The 25,074-nt window shown below is 40.7% G+C and overlaps 1 protein-coding gene across 1 annotated transcript in view; it reads right to left on the bottom strand.

Annotated features, from left to right (window-relative positions):
- Window positions 1-8,429: 8,429 nt before the first annotated feature.
- LOC120060832 (STIP1 homology and U box-containing protein 1-like) overlaps window positions 8,430-25,074 on the bottom strand; it is a 45,344-nt gene continuing 28,699 nt past the window's right edge. The window contains exons 5-6 of the mRNA XM_039010251.1: window positions 8,881-8,997; window positions 8,430-8,555 (exon numbers count right to left, since the gene is read on the bottom strand). Coding sequence (XP_038866179.1) covers window positions 8,430-8,555; window positions 8,881-8,997 — 243 coding nt within the window. The remainder of the gene's footprint in view (window positions 8,556-8,880; window positions 8,998-25,074) is intronic.

Raw genomic sequence — 25,074 nt, 5'->3', positions numbered from 1 at the left:
TCGATAAAATGTAATTGTGTTCGTTGTCTGTAGCTTATGCTTATACCATAACTCAACGCCACCATGGGGCACTCTGTTCACAACGTTGACATCAACAACCACTCGCACACACTACACCATACGACACCAGTCTGTCATCTGTCCGGTACAGTTGAAACCGAGATTCATCCGTGAAGAGACTGTCTGACAGCTTGTGCAGAGCCACAGTTTCATCAGCTGTCCGGATGGCTGGTCTCAGTCAATCCCGCAGGTGAAGAAGCCGGATGTGGAGTTCCTGGACTGGCATGGTTACACGTGGTCTGTGGTTGTCATGCCAAATTCTCTAAAAAGACATTGGAGGCGGCTTATGGTAGAGAAATGAACATCACATTCTCTGGCAACAGCTCTGGGGGACATTCCTGCAGTCAGCATGACAATTGCACACACCCTCAACTTGAGACATCTGGCATTGTGTTGTGTAACAACATTGCACATTTTAGAGTGGCCTTTTATTGTCCCCAGCACCTGTGTAATGATCATGCTGCTTAATCAGCTTCTTGATATGCCACACTGGGATTTTTTATTTCAGCTCATGAAACATGGGACCAAGACCTTACATGTTACATTTATATTTTTGTTCTGTGTAGTTATCACATATTCTGTGCTAAACTATGTAGAACATGGGCTGCCAAATGTGATTTTAATGTGATTTAGGGGGTTGAATACTTATCGAATCGAGATATATTAGCGTTTTATATTAGTTTCTGTATAACGATGTGTGCTGAGAGTTGGGAAGCAAGTTCAGGGAGGGAGTGTTTTAATAAATAAACACAACATAATACAAAATAAGAAACACGAACAACGCACAGATATGACACAAACAATAACGCCTGGGGAAGGAACCAAAGGGAGTGACAGATATTGGGAAGGTATTCAGGGAAGTGATGGAGGCAAGGTGAGTCTGACGCGCAGGTGCGCGTAACGATGTGGACAAGTGTGCGCCATAACGAGCAGCCTGGTGACCTAGAGGCCGGGGAGGGAGCACACGTGACATTGTTTTTTATAAATGTTAGAATTTCTTCCACGTAGACAGAGTTCTGTGTAGATCGTTAAAAAAAAAGACAATCAAATCAATTTTATTCCCACTTTGTAACAACAAAATGTGGAAAATGTCAAGGGGTGTGAATAGTTTCTCTAGGCACTGTAGATGTGCCACATCATTTTTCATCCCATCAAGGTGTGCCACGGTTCCAAAAAGATTGGGAGCCACTGGGTTAGGGATTAATTAAGTAACTTGCTAAAGGGCACAATGGCAGTTATAAGCAAAATCAGATGAACATTTTACAAGGAGACAAAAGGAACAACAAACCAAGGTCAAGTGTATTATTAACATATCTACATTTAATACAGTAGGGTTTTTTCAAGTTTTCCATACATCTTAAAAACCCAATCAGTATCATCAAGAAATAAAATCAGAAATCCACCTTCATCCCAACAAAACTTGCAGTTCACTAAATTAACATACATTTAGTTGAGGGGAAAGCGGACATGTAAACTAATTAAGAAAAACATCTAAACGGAATCTGTCATTAGTCGAGAATTCCAAGCTCCTAGTCGAGGTACTGGGACATCGATTGTGGTGATTGTCCCCCTTCCAGCATTTCTAACCATAGGCCAGACCAAAATAAGGCAAGACACTTTCAAACAATAAAATTAGGAGGTATAGGAGACTCAAAATATTGAGAATTTGAATGCTTGACGATTAAAGTCAGTTGTTGACTAACATTAAGTTGTGACTACCTACTACTACTACTTATTGGTTGTAATAATGTAAGCATGTATGACAGGGCTTTTCGTATATAATGTAATGGAGGAGGAAAACTATTCTTTGCGAAGCAGACCGGAATGCGTAGCCCTTTACACTTGTAACTGTAGACGTGTTGAAAATGGCAGATATGGGCACTGATAAACACCTAAATGGGAAAATGCAGTGGTAATAACAAAGTATTATACAACGAGTGGGTCTAATCCTGATTGGTTTAAACGGCATTCCAGTCGGTGTATATTCCACAAGTTCCCACAGGCTAAATCTATGATGTTAAAATCCCTATTTTCTCTGTTCTATCTGACTGCACAATCCACTTTCTCAGTCAGTCTAAATCACAAATCAGCATCATTTTTATGGATATAAAAAAAAACTATCAATAGAAAACAGTTAAAACAAAACAAAGTGCAGCTAGCTTGCCATCTTTCCAGCTTCAGTTTGAAGTGATTGTGTTAGCTGTGTTGTTGGCTAGCTCCTCTGAACAACAGTGTCCTGACGAGAGAGTAAATGTTCTATGCCAGGCGAAATCGCACCTCATTAGCTCATTACTGTGGATGTATCCAAATAAATGTCACTAGAAAACAGCAGCTACTGTTACTCTGGCTGCACTGCTTGACGTGACTAAGTTAGCAGTAATTGGCTAGCTAGCAAGCAAGGGATAAGAACATTGCCAGCCAGTATGGCAATGGAACATTTAGAACGACTGGGTCGTGTCCATAGATACAGAACAAAAAGAATGAAAGACTGAATTCAACCGAACTGATGGAAAGAACGACCAGCCAGCTTGGGTAGCAACCCTAGATTTGTGTCAGGACTATATCTTGTGGAAGGAGGAAATAGTATGAATAAATTAATCAAAATAACATTTTTTATTATTTGAATATGTTGGTAACCTGTTGTATAAAAGTGATAATGCCCTCAAAGCCGGTATTTGGAGGATATATTGGCAAGGTTTGCCAACCCTCGACTTTGTCTCGGTGCCAACACCCGTGCCAATATACAGTGACAAGAAAAATTGTGTGAATCCTTTGGAAATACCTGGATTTCTGTATAAATTGGCCATAAAATTTGATCTGATCTTCATCTAGGTCACAACAATAGACAAACACTCCGCTTATACAAATAACACAGAAACAATTATATATGGAGTTGCTAAATCAAACGTGCCTGGGTGCTAAATTGAATGTGCCTGAGTGGCCTAGTTACAGTATTGACTTAAATCGGATTGAAAACCTATGGCAATGATCAACAAGCAACTTGACAGAGCTTGAAGAATTGTTAAAAGAATGTGCAAATATTGTACAATCAAAGATGTGCAAAGCTCTTAGACTTACCCAGAAATAAATCGCTGCCAAATGTGATTTTAATGTGATTTAGGGGGTTGAATACTTATCGAATCGAGATATATTAGCGTTTTATATTCGTTTCTGTATAACGATGTGTGCTGAGAGTTGGGAAGGAAGTTCAGGGAGGGAGTGTTTTAATAAATAAACACAACATAATACAAAATAAGAAACACGAACAACGCACAGATATGACACAAACAATAACGCCTGGGGAAGGAACCAAAGGGAGTGACAGATATTGGGAAGGTATTCAGGGAAGTGATGGAGGCAAGGTGAGTCTGACGCGCAGGTGCGCGTAACGATGTGGACAAGTGTGCGCCATAACGAGCAGCCTGGTGACCTAGAGGCCGGGGAGGGAGCACACGTGACATTGTTTTTTATAAATGTTAGAATTTTCTTCCACGTAGACAGAGTTCTGTGTAGATCGTTAAAAAAAAAGACAATCAAATCTATTTTATTCCCACTTTGTAACAACAAAATGTGGAAAATGTCAAGGGGTGTGAATAGTTTCTCTAGGCACTGTAGATGTGCCACATCATTTTTCATCCCATCAAGGTGTGCCACGGTTCCAAAAAGATTGGGAGCCACTGGGTTAGGGATTAATTAAGTAACTTGCTAAAGGGCACAATGGCAGTTGTAAGCAAAATCAGATGAACATTTTACAAGGAGACAAAAGGAACAACAAACCAAGGTCAAGTGTATTATTAACATATCTACATTTAATACAGTAGGGTTTTTTCAAGTTTTCCATACATCTTAAAAACCCAATCAGTATCATCAAGAAATAAAATCAGAAATCCACCTTCATCCCAACAAAACTTGCAGTTCACTAAATTAACATACATTTAGTTGAGGGGAAAGCGGACATGTAAACTAATTAAGAAAAACATCTAAACGGAATCTGTCATTAGTCGAGAATTCCAAGCTCCTAGTCGAGGTACTGGGACATCGATTGTGGTGATTGTCCCCCTTCCAGCATTTCTAACCATAGGCCAGATCAAAATAAGGCAAGACACTTTCAAACAATAAAATTAGGAGGTATAGGAGACTCAAAATATTGAGAATTTGAATGCTTGACGATTAAAGTCAGTTGTTGACTAACATTAAGTTGTGACTACCTACTACTACTACTTATTGGTTGTAATAATGTAAGCATGTATGACAGGGCTTTTCGTATATAATGTAATGGAGGAGGAAAACTATTCTTTGCGAAGCAGACCGGAATGCGTAGCCCTTTACACTCGTAACTGTAGACGTGTTGAAAATGGCAGATATGGGCACTGATAAACACCTAAATGGGAAAATGCAGTGGTAATAACAAAGTATTATACAACGAGTGGGTCTAATCCTGATTGGTTTAAACGGCATTCCAGTCGGTGTATATTCCACAAGTTACCACAGGCTAAATCTATGATGTTAAAATCCCTATTTTCTCTGTTCTATCTGACTGCACAATCCACTTTCTCAGTCAGTCTAAATCACAAATCAGCATCATTTTTATGGATATAAAAAAAAACTATCAATAGAAAACAGTTAAAACAAAACAAAGTGCAGCTAGCTTGCCATCTTTCCAGCTTCAGTTTGAAGTGATTGTGTTAGCTGTGTTGTTGGCTAGCTCCTCTGAACAACAGTGTCCTGACGAGAGAGTAAATGTTCTATGCCAGGCGAAATCGCACCTCATTAGCTCATTACTGTGGATGTATCCAAATAAATGTCACTAGAAAACAGCAGCTACTGTTACTCTGGCTGCACTGCTTGACGTGACTAAGTTAGCAGTAGTTGGCTAGCTAGCAAGCAAGGGATAAGAACATTGCCAGCCAGTATGGCAATGGAACATTTAGAACGACTGGGTCGTGTCCATAGATACAGAACAAAAAGAATGAAAGACTGAATTCAACCGAACTGATGGAAAGAACGACCAGCCAGCTTGGGTAGCAACCCTAGATTTGTGTCAGGACTATATCTTGTGGAAGGAGGAAATAGTATGAATAAATTAATCAAAATAACATTTTTTATTATTTGAATATGTTGGTAACCTGTTGTATAAAAGTGATAATGCCCTCAAAGCCGGTATTTGGAGGATATATTGGCAAGGTTTGCCAACCCTCGACTTTGTCTCGGTGCCAACACCCGTGCCAATATACAGTGACAAGAAAAATTGTGTGAATCCTTTGGAAATACCTGGATTTCTGTATAAATTGGCCATAAAATTTGATCTGATCTTCATCTAGGTCACAACAATAGACAAACAGTCCGCTTAAACAAATAACACAGAAACAATTATATATTTTTATGTTTTTATTAAACACACCGTGTAAACATTCACAGGGCAGGGTGGAAAAAGTATGTGAACCCTTGGATTTAATAACTGGTTGACCCACCTTGGGCAGCAATAACCTCAACCAAACGTTTTCTGTAGTTGCGGATCAGACCTGCACAACGGTCAGGAGTAATTTTGGACGATTCCTCTTTACAAAACTGTTTCAGTTCAGCAATATTCTTGGGATGTCTGCTGTGAACTTCTCGAGGTCATGCCACAGCATCTCAAATCGGGTTGAGGTCAGGACTGACTGGGCCACTCCAGAAGGTGTATTTTCTTCTGTTGAAGCCATTTTGTTGTTGATTTACTTGTCTTTTGGGTCGTTGTCCTGTTGCGTCACCCAACTTCTGTTGAGCTTCAATTGGCCGACAGATAGCCTAACATTCTCCTGCAAAATGTCATGATAAACTTGGGAATTCATTTTTCCATTGATGATAGCAAGCTGTCCAGGCCCTGAGGCAGCCCCAAACCATGATGCTCCCTCCACCATACTTTACAGTTGGGATGATGTTTTGATGTTGGTGTGCTGTGCCTTTTTTCTGTGCTGTGGAACATCCAGGTACACTTTTGCAAACTTCAGAAATGCAGAAATATTTTTTTGGACAGCAGTGGCTTCTTCCGTGGTGTCCTCCCAGTAACAGCATTCTTGTTTAGTGTTTATCGTGTCATAGACTCGTCAGCAGAGATGTTAGCATGTTCTACAGATTTCTGTAAATCTTTACTTGACACTCTAGGATTCTTCTTAACCGCATTGAGCATTCAGCGCTGTGCTCTTGCAGTCATCTTTGCAGGACGGCCACTCATAGGGAGAGTAGCAACAGTGCTGAACTTTCTCCATTTATAGACAATTTGTCTTACCGTGGACTGATGAACATAAAGGCTTTTAGAGATACTTTTATAACCCTTTCCAGCTTTAAGTCGACCATTCTTAATCTTAGGTCTTCTGAGATCTCTTTTGTTCGAGGCATGGTTCACATCAGGCAATGCTTCTTGTGAATAGCAAAATCACATTTTGTGAGTGTTTTTTTATAGGGCAAGGCAGCTCTAACCAACATCTCCAATTTCGTCTCATTGATTGGACTCGAGGTTAGCGGACTCCACACTCCAATTATCTTTTGGAGAAGTCATTAGCCTAGGGGTTCACAAACTTTTTCCAACCCACACTGTGAATGGTTAAATTATGTATTCAATATAGACAAGAAAAATACAATCATTTGTGTGTTATTAGTTTAAGCACACTGTCTATTGTTGTGACGTAGATGAAGACCAGATCAAATTTGATGACCAATTTATACAGAAATCCTGGTAATTCCAAAGGTTTCACATACTTTTTCTTGCCACTGTATCCTCTAAACACCGGCTCCTTGGGCATTTTCACTTAAACATGCTATACATAATGTCAGAGCTCTGGCTCTGCACTTCGCAGCGCTGTATGGGTTTTGACTGACAGCCATATTTTCAGATTTCATTATCAACAAATGCAGCAAAAAGAATAGTAAATGTAAAATTCACATTAAATCAACAGTGTTATGTTTGGATTCAGTCTTGTGTCAAGTAAACTTGTCCTTCGGTCTAATAATTTTCCCATAATGCTGAAACTGTTCGCTTTCAATTGCTACCATGGCTATTCATATGCTTTTCATATTTATTCAGTAAGAAACATTTCAATTTAGCCTTATCCATATAGGCCAATTCACACAAGTGTTAAGGGTTAACCTAAGCAGACCTCTTGCTTAGCATTTTAGGGAGTCCCTTGTCATGTCAATCGCATGCTGTAGCGACGGTTACCCTACTAGCCATCAGCCAAACACATTGTTAATGCGCACAGACCAATTGTTTTGTCTCGAATAACAGAAAGTACAGCACAGTCTTCAAAACATGTTTCAAGAACTTCAAACCCACAAAGAAAGTAAAGATGACCTTCACGTACCATCACAATGTAGATATTATTTGAACCATTAGAGTGGTAATAGAAAACACCATGTAGTGTGTCTGTGCTTTCCACTGATTAATGGTCCATCATTCACATCTGACAACTTGTCGTAAAATAAAATTGGTTTAATCTATTCACTCTCACTATAAGCATACATTCAACACAGTATAAATGCCCACTACGGGGGCTATAATGTAATAGAGGTCAGTTGACCATCGGTCAGAACATTCTAGTTTGTATGACCTCATGTTATAACTCGCCAGCACAGGCAATGACTTGATAAAGACTGATTTGGTTGGTCAGTTTTTTTATAATCCATATCTCACATTTTATATTGTCTTGCATTAAAAAAATGACACTAGATTGTTTGAAAACTAAAACAATTTTTTGGCATTGACCAAGACCACCAACACTGAATTGTGGGAAATAAGTAATTACGTTAAGTACAACTAACTATACTAGTAACCCAGAATTTTTTCAAAAATCTAATAACACTGGAGTAAGAGCATGATAAAAGGCCAACATTTTCATACTTTGGATAGATGGTTCCGATGTTATTTGAGAAAAGATTGTAAGCTTTACATTAGAGGGTTCTGAGACACCTGAGTGCAGAGTGATCTGTTCAGAGAGGATTGTGGCACTGAGAGAGTTAGAAGGGAAGAGACATAGTCAGGGAGAAAGAGAGAGCGCGAGAGACAGAGAGAGACCTGAGAAACATGGCCTCCGATTCTGAGGGAGAGAGAGGACTATCAGAGGAAGGGTAGAGAGAAAGATTTAGAGAAGATAGAGAAGACTGATTGAGAAAGAGAGAGGAACCACCTTGAGATATGGCTGTCATTTGGTAGTCCATAGTATGGCCCCCGTGTGTAAAGTGCATGTCCTGGAGGAAGTCAATTCTGTCTCGTCTTTTTTACACTTCTGGTGTGGGTCTCAGCTCTGGGCTGTGTGGGTCTCTGAGAAATGGGCTGTGCGGGTCTCTGAGAAATGGGCTGTGCGGGTCTCTGAGACATGGGGGGTTACGAAAGTTCAATAGTCCTCCACCCAACCGTTCTCCTGGATAAAAGCGTCGATGACTTCCTTCATGGCCAGGTTGGGGATCAGCTGGTCCTGGGTCAGAGGACTCCGGGTGACTGGGTCAAAATGGCCAACTCTCTACAGAAGATGGAGGAAAACTTTTATGATTGTTTGAGATATTGGTGTTGCTGTGAGATGGTAGCTTTCATTATGATTTTAATCATGATTTACATTGGACAGTATTACCTCTGTGGATGAGTGGTTGATAGTCTAGCAACTGCCTGTGTATATAAAGGTATATGAATGGATGGTAATTTAGCAGTAATTGATTGGTAGTGTGGAATAGAACATAGAATGTAGGTGAGAGGATAAAACAGTTTGTCTTTGAACGGGCGACGGTTTACCTATACTCCTGTTGAGTAGAGCTCTATGTGTATGACTATGAAAGGATGGTATACTGTACCTGTAGGTGCTCCTCAATGTCTTTGCGGTCGTAGGTGATCCCACTGGGGGTAATGCAGGGCTCCCTCATCAACTCAAAGCTCATCTTTCCACACAGGTAGTCAGAGATCTCCCGCTTCTGTGGGGTTCAGATAAACGTATGTAAATCTAAATACTTCCCCCTAGACACCATCTCAGATCTGGGTCATATTCATTAGGTACCAAACTGAAGAAAACTGACTGAAACGGGGACGGACTACCTGAACTTGTCCAATACGAAACTAGTGACAGGGGCGGGGACGGGGGGGAAATCGATAGCTCGATATAGCAATATTATTTTTGGACGATATTAAAAATGTAAAATATATTTTGCTAGGTAGCATTAGGTAGCGCTAGTCATCTGTACCTGTGCCAAAACTCTGGTATTTTTCATCCTATAGCTTGTTCTCCATCTTCTTTTTAAATAATGAGCCAACATGTTTTCAGCACTTATTTCCATAACTGATCAAAACTAAATTTCTCATGCTCTCATCTCTCTGCAGTAGGCATATAGTGAGCAATATGTTTGGAACATCAAATCTCAATATCGAATCATAATAGGGTAAATACATTTGAATTCAATCACTTTGACAGCATCCCTTTTCATTTAATAAAAAAACTTTTCATATTTTCATTTCCATGGAATAAGTGTTCAGAAAGTGACTTCTTGGACCTAAATGCCAAAACATGCAGAAAATAGAGGTGCTCAAAGTTTTTGCACCCATTTTGCATACTCCACCATACCATGAAACATCCATGTATTTAACACTGGAAAATATAAACGTTTGATATCATTTAAAAGCTTACAAACATGGTTGACAAACTAATTTATACATTTATTGAAAACAATTATTGTGAATAACCTTCAACATCAATTATCAAAAAATTTGTAAATTCCAGATTTTGTCTATAGTCGTATAGTTTAAACCCTATTTTACATCTGAGGTTTTTGTGTCAACTTCGACCACCATCTCTTGAATGTTTTGGCATTCAAATCCAAAAAGTCACTGTGAGAACAATGGGAAAAACATTAGGAACACCTGTTCTTTCCATTACATAACTGACCAGGTGAAAGCTATGATCCCTTATTGATATTACCTGTTAAATTCACTTCAATCAGTGTAGATGAAAGGGAGGAGACAGGTTAACCTGTCTGTTCAACGCTGGTCCGACCAATCTGATTCCACGCTTCAAGACTGCTTCGACCACGTGGATTGGAAGATGTTCCGCATTGCGTCCAACAACAATATTGACGAATACGCTGATTCGGTGAGCGAGTTCATTAGAAAGTGCATTGACGATGTCGTACCCACAGCAACGATTAAAACATTCCCAAACCAGAAACCGTGGATTGATGGCAGCATTCGCGTGAAACTGAAAGCGCGAACCACTGCTTTTAACCAGGGCAAGGTGACCAGAAACATGACCGAATACAAACAGTGTAGCTATTCTCTCCGCAAGGCAATCAAACAAGCTACGTCCCAGTATAGAGACAAAGTAGAGTCGCAATTCAACAGCTCAGACACAAGAGGTATGTGGCAGGGTCTACAGTCAATCACAGATTACAAAAAGAAAACCAGCCCCGTCGCGGACCAGGATGTCTTGCTTCCAGACAGGCTAAATAACTTTTTTGCTCGCTTTGAGGACAATACAGTGCCACTGACACGGCCCGCTTCCAAAACCTGCGGGCTCTCCTTCACTGCAGCCGAGGTGAGTAAAACATTTAAACGTGTTAACCCTCGCAAGGCTGCAGGCCCAGACGGCATTCCCAGCCGCATCCTCAGAGCATGCGCAGACCAGCTGGCTGGTGTGTTTAAGGACATATTCAATCAATCCTTATCCCAGTCTGCTGTTCCCACATGCTTCAAGAGGGCCACCATTGTTCCTGTTCCCAAGAAAGCTAAGGTAACTGAGCTAAACGACTACCGCCCCGTAGCACTCACTTCCGTCATCATGAAGTGCTTTGAGAGACTAGTCAAGGACCATATCACCTCCACCCTACCTGACACCCTAGACCCACTCCAATTTGCTTACCGACCCAATAGGTCCACAGACGACGCAATCGCAACCACACTGCACACTGCCCTAACCCATCTGGACAAGAGGAATACTTATGTGAGAATGCTGTTCATCGACTACAGCTCAGCATTTAACTTCTTATGGCTGCAAGGGGCAGTATTGAGTAGCCTGATAAAATGTGTCCATTTCAAACGGCCTCGTACTCAATTCTTGCTCGTACAATATGCATATTATTATTACTATTGGATAGAAAACACTCTCTAGTTTCTAAAACCGTTTGAATTATTTCTCTGAGTGAAACAGAACTCATTCTCTCATTCTGCAGCACTTTTCCTGACCAGGAAGTGGAACGTCTGAAATCGATGCTCTGTTCTTCTTCATGCCTATACATGGGCACAAGACCTATTAGTATACATACACGTCATACACCTTCCTCTGGGTGTCAAGAAGGCTGTGAGAGAAGAAATGAGGTGATTATCTCAATCTGGGATGGAATAAATCCTCTTGGAATGACGTGTACCCCAGTTCCGGTACTCTGAAGAACGCGATTTGGACAGTGGGGTTGCCTTTTGTTTTGCTGACGTTATAGGCGACTATTATTTCCGGCTTTGATTTTATTTGATACATGTCACCATATCATCGTAAAGTATGTTTTTTCAATATAGTTTCATCAGATTATTGAAATTTTTTCGGGAGTTTTGCCGTGTTCCGTTCTCTTCCGTTTGTTTACATGGAGAGATCCGTGCAACCCGGCTAGCGCGCTTGCTAAATGGAGAGAGAAAGTTGCCATTCTGAATCCAAACAACGACTCATCTGGACAAAGGACACCTTGTTCAACATTCTGATGAAAGATCAGCAAAAGTAAGACCCAATTTATGATGTTATTTCATATATCTGTCGTAGTCGCCGGCGCCCAAGTGTTTCTGGCTATTGTGCTAAGCTAATATAACGCAACATTTTGTTTTCGCTGTAAAACACTTAATAAATCGGAAATATTGTCTGGCATCACAAGATGCCTGTCTTTCATTTGCTGTACACTATGTATTTTTCAGAAATGTTTTATGATGAGTAATTAGGTATTTGACGTTGGTGTCTGTAAATATTATGGGTGCTTTCGGTGCAATTTCTGAATGTAGCTGCAATGTAAACTATGATTTATACCTGAAATATGCAAATTTTTCAAAAAAAAACATATGTTATACAATAAATATGTTATCAGACTGTCATCTGATGAGGTTGTTTCTTGGTTAGTGGCTATTTATATCTTTATTTGGCCGAATTTGTGATAGCTACTGATGGAGTCAAAAACTGATGGAGTAATAAAAGTGGAGTCTTAACGTGTAAATATGTAAATATTTAGTCTTCCCTGTAAAACATTTTAAAAATCGGACATGTTGGCTGGATTCACGAGATGTGTACCTTTCATATGCTGTATTGGACTTGTTAATGTGTGAAAGTTAAATATTTAAAAAAAATATCTTTTGAATTTCGCGCCCTGCACTTGAAGTGGCTGTTGTCATAAGTGTACCGACGTCGGGCTTGCACGCCAAACAGGTTAACACCATAGTACCCTCCAAACTCGTCATCAAGCTCGAGACCCTGGGTCTCGACCCCGCCCTGTGCAACTGGGTCCTGGACTTCCTGACGGGCCACCCCCAGGTGGTGAGGGTAGGTAACAACATCTCCACCCCGCTGATCCTCAACACCGGGGCCCCACAAGGGTGCGTTCTGAGCCCTCTCCTGTACTCCCTGTTCACCCACGACTGCGTGGCCATGCACGCCTCCAACTCAATCATCAAGTTTGCGGACGACACTACAGTGGTAGGCTTGATTACCAACAACGACGAGACGGCCTACAGGGAGGAGGTGAGGGCCCTCGGAGTGTGGTGTCAGGAAAATAACCTCACACTCAACGTCAACAAAACAAAGGAGATGATTGTGGACTTCAGGAAACAGCAGAGGGAGCACCCCCCTATCCACATCGACGGGACAGTAGTGGAGAAGGTGGAACGTTTTAAGTTCCTCGGTGTACACATCACGGACAAACTGAATTGGTCCACCCACACAGACAGCGTTGTGAAGAAGGCGCAGCAGCGCCTCTTCAACCTCAGGAGGCTGAAGAAATTCGGCTTGTCACCAAAAGCACTCACAAACTTCTACAGATGCACAATCGAGAGCATCCTGTCGGGCTGTATCACCGCCTGGTACGGCAACTGCTCCGCCCACAACCGTAAGGCTCTCCAGAGGGTAGTGAGGTCTGCACAACGCATCACCGGGGGCAAACTACCTGCCCTCCAGGACACCTACACCACCCGATGTCACAGGAAGGCCATAAAGATCATCAAGGACAACAACCACCCAAGCCACTGCCTGTTCACCCCGCTATCATCCAGAAGGCGAGGTCAGTACAGGTGCATCAAAGCAGGGACCGAGAGACTGAAAAACAGCTTCTATCTCAAGGCCATCAGACTGTTAAACAGACACCACTAACATTTAGTGGCCGCTGCCAACATACTGACTCAACTCCAGCCGCTTTAATAATGGGAATTGATGGGAATTATGTAAAAATGTACCACTAGCCACTTTAAACATGCCACTTAATATAATGTTTACATACCCTACATTACTCATCTCATATGTATATGTATATACTGTACTCTATATCATCTACTGCATCTTCCCATCTTTATGTAATACATGTATCACTAGCCACTTTAAACTATGCCACTTTATGTTTACATACCCTACATTACCCATCTCATATGTATATACTGTACTCTATACCATCTACTGCATCTTGCCTATGCCGTTCTGTACCATCACTCATTCATATATCTTTATGTACATATTCTTTATCCCTTTACACTTGTGTGTATAAGGTAGTAGTTGTGGAATTGTTAGGTTAGATAACTTGTTGGTTATTACTGCATTGTCGGAACTAGAAGCACAAGCATTTCGCTACACTCGCATTAACATCTGCTAACCATGTGTATGTGACAAATATAATTTGATTTGATTTGATTTGGATAGGGGGCAGCATTTTCACTTTTGGATGAAATGCGTGCCCAGAGTAAACTGCCTGCTACTCTGTCCCAGATGCTAATATATGCATATTATTAGTAGTATTGGATAGAAAACACTCTGAAGTTTCTAAAACTGTTTGAATGATGTCTGTGAGTATAACAACTCATATGGCAGGCGAAAACCTGAGAAAAACCCAACCAGGAAGTGGGAAATCTGAGGTTTGTCCATTTTTAAAGCTTGGCCTACCGAATACACAGTGTCTATAGGGTCAAGTTGCACTTCATAAGGCTTCCAGTAGATGTCAACCGTCTTTAGAAACTTGTTTCAGGCTTCTGCTATAAAGGAGGGGGGAATGGGAGCTGAATGAGTCAGTAGTCTGGCAGAGTCTCTCAGGCTCGTGACGCGCGGACCCGACATAGATTAGCTCTCGTTCCAGTGCTTTTCTACAGACAATGGAATTTTCCGGTTGGAACATTATTGAAGTGTTATGTTAAAAACATCCTAAAGATTGATTCCATACATCGTTTGACATGTTTCTACGACCTGTAACGGAACTTTTTGAGTTTTTGTCTGGACGTAGTGCCTCATGAAGATGGATTACTGGGCTGAACACGCTAACAACAAGTGGCTATTTGGACATAAATAATGGACTTTGTGGAACAAATCAGTCATTTATTATCGAACTGGGATTCCTGGGAGTGCATTCTGATGAAGATCATCAAAGGTACGTGAATATTTATAATGTTATTTCTAACTTCTGTTGACTCCAACATGGTGGATATTTCTTTGGCTGGATTGGGCTCTGAGCGCCGTACTCAGATTATGCTTTTTCCGTAATTATTTTTTAAAATCTGACACAGCGGTTGCATTAACGAGAAGTCTATCTTTAATTCTTTGAATAACACTTGTATATTTTATCAATGTTTATTATGAATATTTCTGGGATTTGATGTGGCTATCTGCAAAATCACTGCATGTTTTGGAATCAAAACATTACTGCACGTAACGTGCCAATGTAAACTGAGATTTTTGGATATAAATATGCACATTATCGAACAAAACATACATGTATTGTGTAACATAATGTCCTATGAGTGTCATCTGATGAAGATCAAAGGTTAGTTATTCATTTTATCTATATTTCTGCTTTTTGTAACTCCTGTCTTTGGCTGGAAAATGGCTGTGTTCTTTTGACTTGGCTCTGAACTAACATAATCATATGTTGTGCTTTCGCTGTAAAGCCTTTTTGAAATCGGACACGATGGGGAGATTAACAAGAAGTTTATCTTTCAATTGCTGTATTGGACTTGTTAATGTGTGAAAGTTACATATTTCAACAACAAACAAAAAAATCCCGCGCTGCCTTTTCAAGGGAATGTTGTCGAGGGGTTTTGCTAGCAGAACGCCTGCGCTAGAAAGGTTAAAGAAGGATTTTAAGCCTTAAGACAATTGAGACATGGATTGTGTGTGCGCCATTCAGAAGATGAATGGGCAAATCAAAAGATTTAACTGCCTTTGGACAGGGTATGGTAGTAGGTGGCAGGCACACCGGTTTGAGGGCGTCAGGAATAGTAACACTGCTGGGGTTCACATGCTCAACAGTTTCCCATGTGTATCAAGAATAGTCCACCACCCAAAGGACATCCAGGCAACTTGACACAACTGTGGGACGCTTGAAGCGCTTGACACATTTTAGCGCTCATGCCCTGAGAAAGGTATTTATTTAACCTTTATCTTCTTATGGCTGCAGGGGCAGTATTGAGTAACTTGGATAAAGGTGCCCATTTCAAACGGCCTCGTACTCAATTCTTGCTCGTACAATATGCATATTATTATTACTATTGGATAGAAAACACTCTCTAGTTTCTAAAACCGTTTGAATTATATCTGTGAGTAAAACAGAACTCATTTTGCAGCAAACTTCCTGACAGGAAGTGGAAAATCTGAAATCGATGCTCTGTTCTAGGGCCTGCCTATAAATGTGCTTGATATTTATTAGTATACATGCACTTCATACGCCTTCCACTAGATGTCAACAGGCAGTGAGAGAAGAAATGGAGTGTATAACATGATCTGAGGTCGAATAAAAGCTCTTGGCATGACGTGACCCCAATTTCCTGTTTTCTGGAACGTGCGAGAAGTGACCTGGTATTGCCTTCTGTAAAGCTGTCGTTATAGACGACTAATATCTCCGGCTTTGATTTTATTTGATACATGTGACAATATCATCGTAAAGTATGTTTTTTCAATATAGTTTTATTAGATTATTGAAATTTTTTCGGGACGTTAGGCGTGTTGCTTTGTCTGCGTATGTTCAGGAAGGAGAGCTTCGCGCCACTTTGCTAGCTTTCCGTGCTAATTGACTGGAGAAGAGGACATTCTACATCCAAACAACGATTGTTCTGGACAAAGGACCCCTTGTACAACATTCTGATGGAAGATCATCAAAAGTAGGACCCATTTTATGATGCTATTTCATATATCTGTCGAACATGTGAACTAGTAGTTTGCGCCCAGATTTTGGGCACACTCTCGCCATAACGTAAACTGCATGTCGTAATGAAGTTATTTTTAGAATTCTAACACGGCGATTGCATTAAGAACTAGTGTATCTATCATTTCCTATACAACATGTATTTTTTAGTAATGTTTATGAATAGTTATTTGGTCAGAATATGTGAGTGTCAGAAAAATATCCGGACGTTGTGGGGAAAAGTAGCCACGTTAGCACAATGTATAACCACTGATTTCAGCTCTAAATATGCACATTTTTGAACAAAACATAAGTGTATGTATAACCTGATCTTATAGGACTGTCATCTGATGAAGCTTATCAAGGTTAGTCAAAAATCATATATCTTTTGCTGGTTTGTTACGATCGCTAACTTTTGCTGCTGGTAAATGGCTTGTGTTTCTGGCTATTGTGGTAAGCTAATATAATGCTATATTGTGTTTTCGCTGTAAAACACTTAAGAAATCGGAAATATTGGCTGGAATCACAAGATGCCTGTCTTTCATTTGCTGTACACCATGTATTTTTCAGAAATGTTTTATGATGAGTATTTAGGTATTTGACGTTGGTGTCTGTAATTACTCTGGCTGCTTCGGTGCTATTTCTGACGGTAGCTGCAATGTAAAACTGATTTATAGCTCAAATATTTTTCGAACAAAACATAGATTTATTGAATAACATGTTATAAGACTGTCATCTGATGGAGTTGTTTCTTGGTTAGTTTGGTTGGTTCTTGGTTAGTTAGGTTGGTTTTGTGCATGCTACCTGTGCTGTGAAAAATGTCTGTCCTTTTTTGTATTTGGTGGTGAGCTAACATAAATATACGTGGTGTTTTCGCTGTAAAACATTTTAAAAATCGGACATGTTGGCTCGATTCACAAGATGTTTATCTTTCATATGCTGTATTGGACTTGTTAACTTCTTATGGCTGCAAGGGGCAGTATTGAGTAGCCAGTTAAATCAAGTCCAAGACACCAGATGAAAGGTACACATCTTGTGAATCAAGCCAACATGTCCGATTTTTAAAATGTTTTACAGGGAAGACACAATATGTAAATCTATTAGTTAACCACGTTAGCAAAAGACACCATTTTTCATTACTCCACCAGTTATTTACTCCATCAGTAGCTATCACAAATTCGACCAAATAAAGATATAAATAGCCACTAACCAAGAAACAAATTCATCAGATGACAGTCTGATAACATATTTATTGTATAGCATATGTTTTGTTAGAAAAATGTGCATATTTCAGGTATAAATCATAGTTTACATTGCAGCTACAGTCAGAAATTGCACCGAAAGCAGACAGAAAAATTACAGACACCAACGCCAAATAACTAAATACTCATCATAAAACATTTCTGAAAAATACATAGTGTACAGCAATTGAAAGACAGGCATCTTGTGATTCCAGACAATATTTCCGATTTATCAAGTGTTTTACAGCGAAAACAAAATGTAGCGTTATATTAGCTTAGCACAATAGCCAGAAACACTTGGGCGCCGGCGACTACGGCAGATATATGAAATAACATCATAAAATGGGTCTTACTTTTGCTGATCTTTCATCAGAATGTTGGACAAGGTGTCCTTTGTCCAGAACAGTCGTTGTTTGGATTCAGAACGGACACTTTCCCTCTTCATTTAGCAAGCGCGCTAGCCGGGTGCCACGACACTCTCCATGTCAACAAACGGAAGAGAACGGAACACAGCAAAACTCCCGAAAAAATTTCAATAATCTGATGAAACCATATTGAAAAAACATACTTTACGATGATATGGTGACATGTATCAAATAAAATCAAAGCCGGAGATTGTAGTCGCCTATAACGGAAGCTAAACAAAAGGCAATCACACTGTCCAGCTCGCGCTATTCAGAGTACCGAAAATGGTGGACACGAGATTCCAAGATGATGTGTTCCAACTCAGATCGAGATAATCACCTCATTTCTTCTCTCACAGCCTCTTGACAACCAGAGGAAGGTGTATGACGTGTATGTATACTAATAGGTCTTGTGCCCATGTATAGGCATGAAGAAGAACAGAGCATCGATTTCAGATGTTCCACTTCCTGGTCAGGAAAAGTGCTGCAGAATGAGTTCTGTTTCACTCAGAGAAATAATTCAAACGGTTTTAGAAACTAGAGAGTGTTTTCTATCCAATAGTAATAATAATATGCATATTGTACGAGCAAGAATTGAGTACGAGGCCGTTTGAAATGGGCACCTTTTATCCAGGCTACTCAATACTGCCCCTGCAGCCCAAACAGGTTAATGCGTTTGAGCCAATCAGTTGTGTTGTGACAAGGTAGGGGTGCTATACAGAAGATTGCCCTATTTGGTAAAATATCAAGTCCATATTATAGCAAGAACAGCTCAAATAAGCAAAGAGAAAACGACAGTCAATCATTACTTTAAAAAAATTCGTATGGATCGGTGTCCCATCTACGGGACAGTTGTTGCCCAATATGCATAATGTGACTAAAACGCTGTTTTAAACCAAAAAAACAATTTGGTACATATAAGTTTCTTATATGGGCAGAAAGCTTAAATTCTTGTTAATCTAACTGCATTGTACAATTTACAGTAGCTACTACAGCGAAAAAATACCATGCTATTGTTTGGGTGCACAACAACAAAACACTTTTATCACAGCGACAGGTTTGATACATTCACATCTGAAGGTAAATCATTTACTTACATTCTGAAATCTTGCTCTGATTTGTCATCCTAAGGGTCCCAGAGATAAAATGTAGTGTAGTTATGTTTGATAAAATCCTTTTTCATATCCTAAAGGTCCATATAGTATGCACAAACATACATTTTGGCTGCCCTGTGTGGCTCAGTTGGTAGAGCATGGCGCTTGCAACGCCAGGGTTGTGGGTTCGATTCCCACGGGGGGCCAGTACAAAAAAAAAAGTATGAATGTATGTACTTGTAAGTCGCTCTGGATAAGAGCATCTGCTAAATGACTTAAATGTTAATAAATCATTTTCTTAAATAATAATTGTTGCACACACTTCACCACAGTGTTCTTCCTACTCTATATAATATATGTTTATAGATGTGTTGTTTATTTGATGTATTACTAAAATAACGGTTCAATAAAATAAACTTGAGTTCTTACTGATTGGGGAAAAAATCTTCAATAGTGGTAAAGACTGACTTCAAAGAGACCACATTCAAGTCCTCCATCCCCCCACTCAGTTTGACTGCTGCTCTCTCTGGCTCCACAACAAACCCCTGCCCGGCCATCTAGAGGTGTGAATACCAAGCCGGTCTACAATTAGAGTTTGGTTGGAAAATTTTATTCATGCTTTTGTATGCAGGGCGCTGTCCTCAGATAATCGCATTGTATGCTTTTGCCGTAAAGCCTTTTTGAAATTTGACAAAGCGACTGGATTAACAAGAAGTTAATCTGTAAACCGATGTATAACACTTGTATTTTATATGAATGTTTATTATGACTATTTCTGTATTTTGAAATTGCAATTTCACCGGATGTTGTCGAGGTGGGTCGCTAGCGGAACGCCTGCACCAGAAAGGTTAAGAGGGAAGATCAGTCAATCCGGAACATTTCAATAACTTTTAACGTTTCTAGAAAAGAAGAAAAGTCACAAAAACCATCAAGCACTACGATGAAATTGGTTCTCATGAGGACCGCCACAGGCAAAGAAGACACAGATTTACCTCTGCTGCAGTTCATTCGAGTTAACTACACCTCAGATTGCAGCAGATTGCAAGTGCTCAGCATGTGGGAACTCCTTCAAAACTGTTGGAAAAGCTAGTTGAGAGAATGCCAAGAGTGTGCAAGGCTGTCATCAAGGCAAAGGGTGGCTACTTTGAAGAATCTATAATATATGTTGATTTGTTTAACACTTTTTTGGCTACTACATGATTCTGTGTGTTATTTCATAGTTTTGATGTCTTCACTATTATTCTAGAATTTAGAAAATACAAAAAATAGAATAAAAACCCTTGAATGAGTAGGCTTGTTCAAACTTTTGTACTGGTACTGTATGTATGGAAGGTTTCACTCAAATCAAAAGGGTTGCTGTCAAAAATTAGGAATTCAAATGGATTTACTCAATACACATAGAATGTTGAGAATCCCAATACATATCGTATCGGCATTTAAGAATCGTGATGTCGTGAGGCCCCTGGCAATTCCCAGCCCAATAACAATGACTAACAAGACAGTGTCTTGCTAACTGATGACAATTACATGCACTAAATCAATAACTATGTATAGGCCCCAAATAATCATTCATAATAAGCCTCGACAGGCAACTTAAGGTGGTGGATGCCATAGAAACTGGACTGGAAATAGGAGATGGAGTGGCTAGTCTATTTTGGTGATGATAACACTGGCACCTCTAAGTGTCAAAGTAATGTGGCGGGACAGATCCAGCTGATCACAGAAACAGTGGGTACAGACTATATACAAGTTTCTCAAAAATAAATTGTGATATTTTAAGAATAAGATGGAAAATGTATTGTTATTTAAGTAATGCAAAGAGCTCGGGTTTGTGCTATATCTAACGATATTGAAAAATCTGTAACATCCAGTGAAAATGACCATTAGGGGCAGCAGGTAGCCTAGTGGTTAGAGCGTTGGACTAGTAACCGAAAAGTTGCAAGATTGAATTCCCGAGCTGATAAGGTAAAAATCTGTCGTTCTGCCCCTGAACAAGGCAGTTAACCCACTGTCTTAGGCAGTCATTGAAAATAAGAATTTGTTCTTAAATGACTTGCCTAGTTAAATAAAGGTAAAATAAAATAAAAATTAGTCTGGATTGAAAGTTGAAAAGTGCAACAGTAATGGCATCTTTTTGTAGACACTAACTCTGCCATGGCTCGTTGGCCAAAGGCCATAGGGAAAATGTTTTTACGTAGGGTTTTTGTATAAAAAGCTGAAAATAAGGTCTGTGGTAAACACAAGCATAGGAGATCTTATATGTTTGTTCTATGAGATAATCTTCAACTTTCGTCACTACCGTTCAAAAGTTTGGGGTCACTTAGATATGTCCTTGTTTTTGAAACAAAACTAAATTTCTTGTCCATTAAAATAACATAAAATTGATCAGAAACACAGTGTAGACATTGTTAATGTTGTAAATGACTATTGTAGCTGGAAACGGCAAATTCTTTTATGGAATATCTACATAGGCATACATTATCAGCAACCATCACTCCTGTGTTCCAATGGCACGTTGCGTTAGCCTTTTAAAATAACCTTGGATTAGTTAATTGATCATTAGAAAACCCCTTTGCTATTATGTTAGCACAGCTGAAAAGTGTGTGCTGATTAAAGAAGCAATAAAACTGGCCTTCTTTAGACTAATTGAGTTTCCGGAGCATCAGCATTTGTGGGTTAGATTAAAGGCTCAAAATGGCCAGAAACAAAGAACATTCTTCTGAAACTAGTCAGTCTATTCTTGTTCTGAGAAATGAAGGCTATTCCATGCGAGAAATTGCCAAGAAACTGAAGATCTGGTACAACCCGGTGTACTACTCCCTTCACAGAACAGCGCAAACTGTCTCTAACCAGAATAGAAAGAGTGGGAGGCCCCAGTGCACAACTGAGCAAGAGGACAAGTACATTAGAGAGTATAGTTTGAGAAACAGATGCCTCACAAGTCTCAACTGGCAGCTTCATTAAATAGTACCCGCAAAACACCAGTCTCAACGTCAATAGAGAAGAGGCGACTCCGGGATGCTGGCCTTCTATGCAGAGTTCCTCTGTCCAGTGTGTGTTCTTTGCCCATCTTATCTTTAAATTTTAATTGGCCAGTCTGAGATATGGCTCTCTCTTTGCAACTCTGCCTAGAAGTCCAGCATCCCGGACACCAGACAAGCTTCAAAGCTTAAATGCAAGTAAAACTAAATGCATGCTCTTCAACCAATCGCTGCCGGCACCTGCCCGCCAGTCCAGCATCACTACTCTGGACGGTTCTGACTTAGAATATGTGGACAATTACAAATACCTAGGTGTCTGGTTAGACTGTAAACTCTCCTTCCAGACTCACATTAAACATCTCCAATCCAAAATTAAATCTAGAATCGGCTTCCTATTTCGCAACAAAGCATCCTTCACTTATGCTGCCAAACATACCCTCGTAAAACTGACTATATTCTACCGACCCTTGACTTCGGCGATGCCATTTAGAAAATAGCCTCTGACACTCTACTCAGCAAATTGGATGCAGTCTATCACAGTGCCATCCGTTTTGTCACCAAAGCCCCATATACTACCCACCACTGCGACCTGTATGCTCTCGTTGGCTGGCCCTTGCTTCATATTCGTCGCCAAACCCACTGGCTCCAGGTCATCTATAAGTCTTTGCTAGGTAAAGCCCCGCCTTATCTCAGCTCACTGGTCACCATAGCAGCACCCACCCGTAGCACGCGCTCCAGTAGGTATATTTCACTGGTCACCCCAAAGCCAATTCCTACTTCGGCCACCTTTCCTTACAGTTCTCTGCTGCAAATGACTGGAAGAAATTGCAAAAATCACTGAAGCTGGAGACTCATATTTCCCTCACTAACTTTAAGCATCAGCTGTCAGAGCTGCTCACAGATTATTGCACCTGTGCATAGCCCATCTGTAAATATCCCATCCAACTACCTCATCCCCATGTTATTTATTTTTTTGCTTCTTTGCACCCCAGTATTTCTACTTGCACATCTATCACTCCAGTGTTAAATTGCTATTGTAATTACTTCACCACTACTGCCTTATTTATTGCCTTACCTCCCTAATCTTACCTAATTTGCACACACTGTATATATATTTTTTCTATTGTGTTATTGACTGTACGTTTGTTTATTCCATGTGTAACTCTGTTGTTGTTTGTGTCGCACTGCTTTGCTTAATCTTGGCCAGGTCGCCATTATAAATGAGAATTTGTTCTCAACTGGCCTACCTGGTTAAATAAAGGTGAAACAAATATTTATTTATACATTTTTTAATTGTGAGGTCGGGCAATGAAATTGGGCGATTAGGCCTGGCTCGCAGTCGGCATTCCAATTCATCCCAAAGGTTTTCAATGGGGTTGAAGTTAGGGCTCTGTGCAGGCCAGTCAAGTTCTTCCACACCGATCTTGACCAACCATTTCTGTATGGACCTCGCTTTGTGCATGGGGACATTGTCACGTTGAATCATTGTCACGTTGAACCAGGAAATGGTCTTCCCCAAACGGTTGCCACAAAGTTGAAAACACAGAATCGTCTAGAATGTCATCGTATGCTGTAGCATTAATATTTCCCTTCATTGGAACAAAGGGACCTAGCCCGACCCATGAAAAACAGCCCCAGACCATTATTATTCCTCAAAACTTTACAGTTGGCGCTATGCATTGGGGCAGGCAGCATTCTCCTGGCATCTGCCAAACTTAGATTCGTTCGTTGGACTGCCAGATGGTGAAACATGATTAATCACTCCAGAGAACACGTTTCCACTGCTCCAGAGTCCAACAGCGGCGAGCTTTACACCACTCCAGCCGACGCTTAGCATTGCGCATGATGATCTTAGGTTTATGTGCGGCTGCTCGGCAATCGAAATCCATTTCATGAAGCTCCCGGCTAACTGTTCTTGTGCTGACGTTGCTTCCGGAGGCAGAGTGTTGCAACTGAGGACAGACGATTTCTACGTGCTTCAGCACTAGGCGCTCCCGTTCTGCGAGCTTCTGTGGGCTATCACCTTGCGGCTGAGCCATTCGTGCGCCTCGAAGTTTCCACTTAACAATAACACTTACAGTTGACCTGGGCAGAAATTCGACGCACTGACTTGTCGGAAATGTCGCATCCTATGACGGTGCCACGTTGAAAGTCACTGAGCTCTTCAGTATGGGCCATTCTCCTGCCAATGTTTGTTTATGGAGAATGCATGGCTGTCTGCTCAGTTTTTATACATGTCGCACCGTCGATGTGGACGAGCTCATCCCCCTCCCTTTCCTGTAGTCCACAATCAGCTACTCGGTCTTGCTGACATTGAGGAAAAGGTTGTTGCTCCAGCACCACACTGACAGGTCACTAACCTTCTCCCTGTAGACTGACTCATCCTCACCTTTGAGCAGGCCGACCGCCATCATGTCGTCAGTGTATTTGATAATGGTGTTGAAGTCGTGGGTGAACAGGAGGGGACTAAACACACTGTGTTAAGGGTCAGCCTCAGAGAGCTCCCTCTCTATCTCCCCCTCCCTGAGACCTAGGACCATGCCTCAGGACTACCTGGCCTGATAACTCCTTGCTGCACCAGTCCACCTGCTCGTGCTGCTGCTCCAGTTTCAACTGTTCTGCCTGCGGCTATGGAACCCTGACCTGTTCACCGGAAGTACTACCTTGTACCGGACCTGATGTTTTCGACTCGCTCTACCGGACCTGCTGTTTTCGACTCTCTCTACTGCACCTGCTGTCTCTAACTCTGAATGATCAGCTATGAAAAGCCAACTGACATTTATTCCTGAGGCGCTGACCTGTTGCACCCTCTACAACCACTGTGATTATTATGATATGACCCTGCTGGTCATCTATGAACATTTGAACATCTTGACCATGTACTGTTATAATCTCCACCCGACACAGCCAGAAGAGGACTGGCCACCCCTCAGAGCCTGGT

This window comes from Salvelinus namaycush, chromosome 16, assembly GCF_016432855.1.
Source record: "Salvelinus namaycush isolate Seneca chromosome 16, SaNama_1.0, whole genome shotgun sequence".
NCBI lineage: Eukaryota > Metazoa > Chordata > Actinopteri > Salmoniformes > Salmonidae > Salvelinus > Salvelinus namaycush.
Note: the sequence above shows the minus strand (reverse complement) of the source record. Positions and strands in the feature narration are given on the sequence as shown.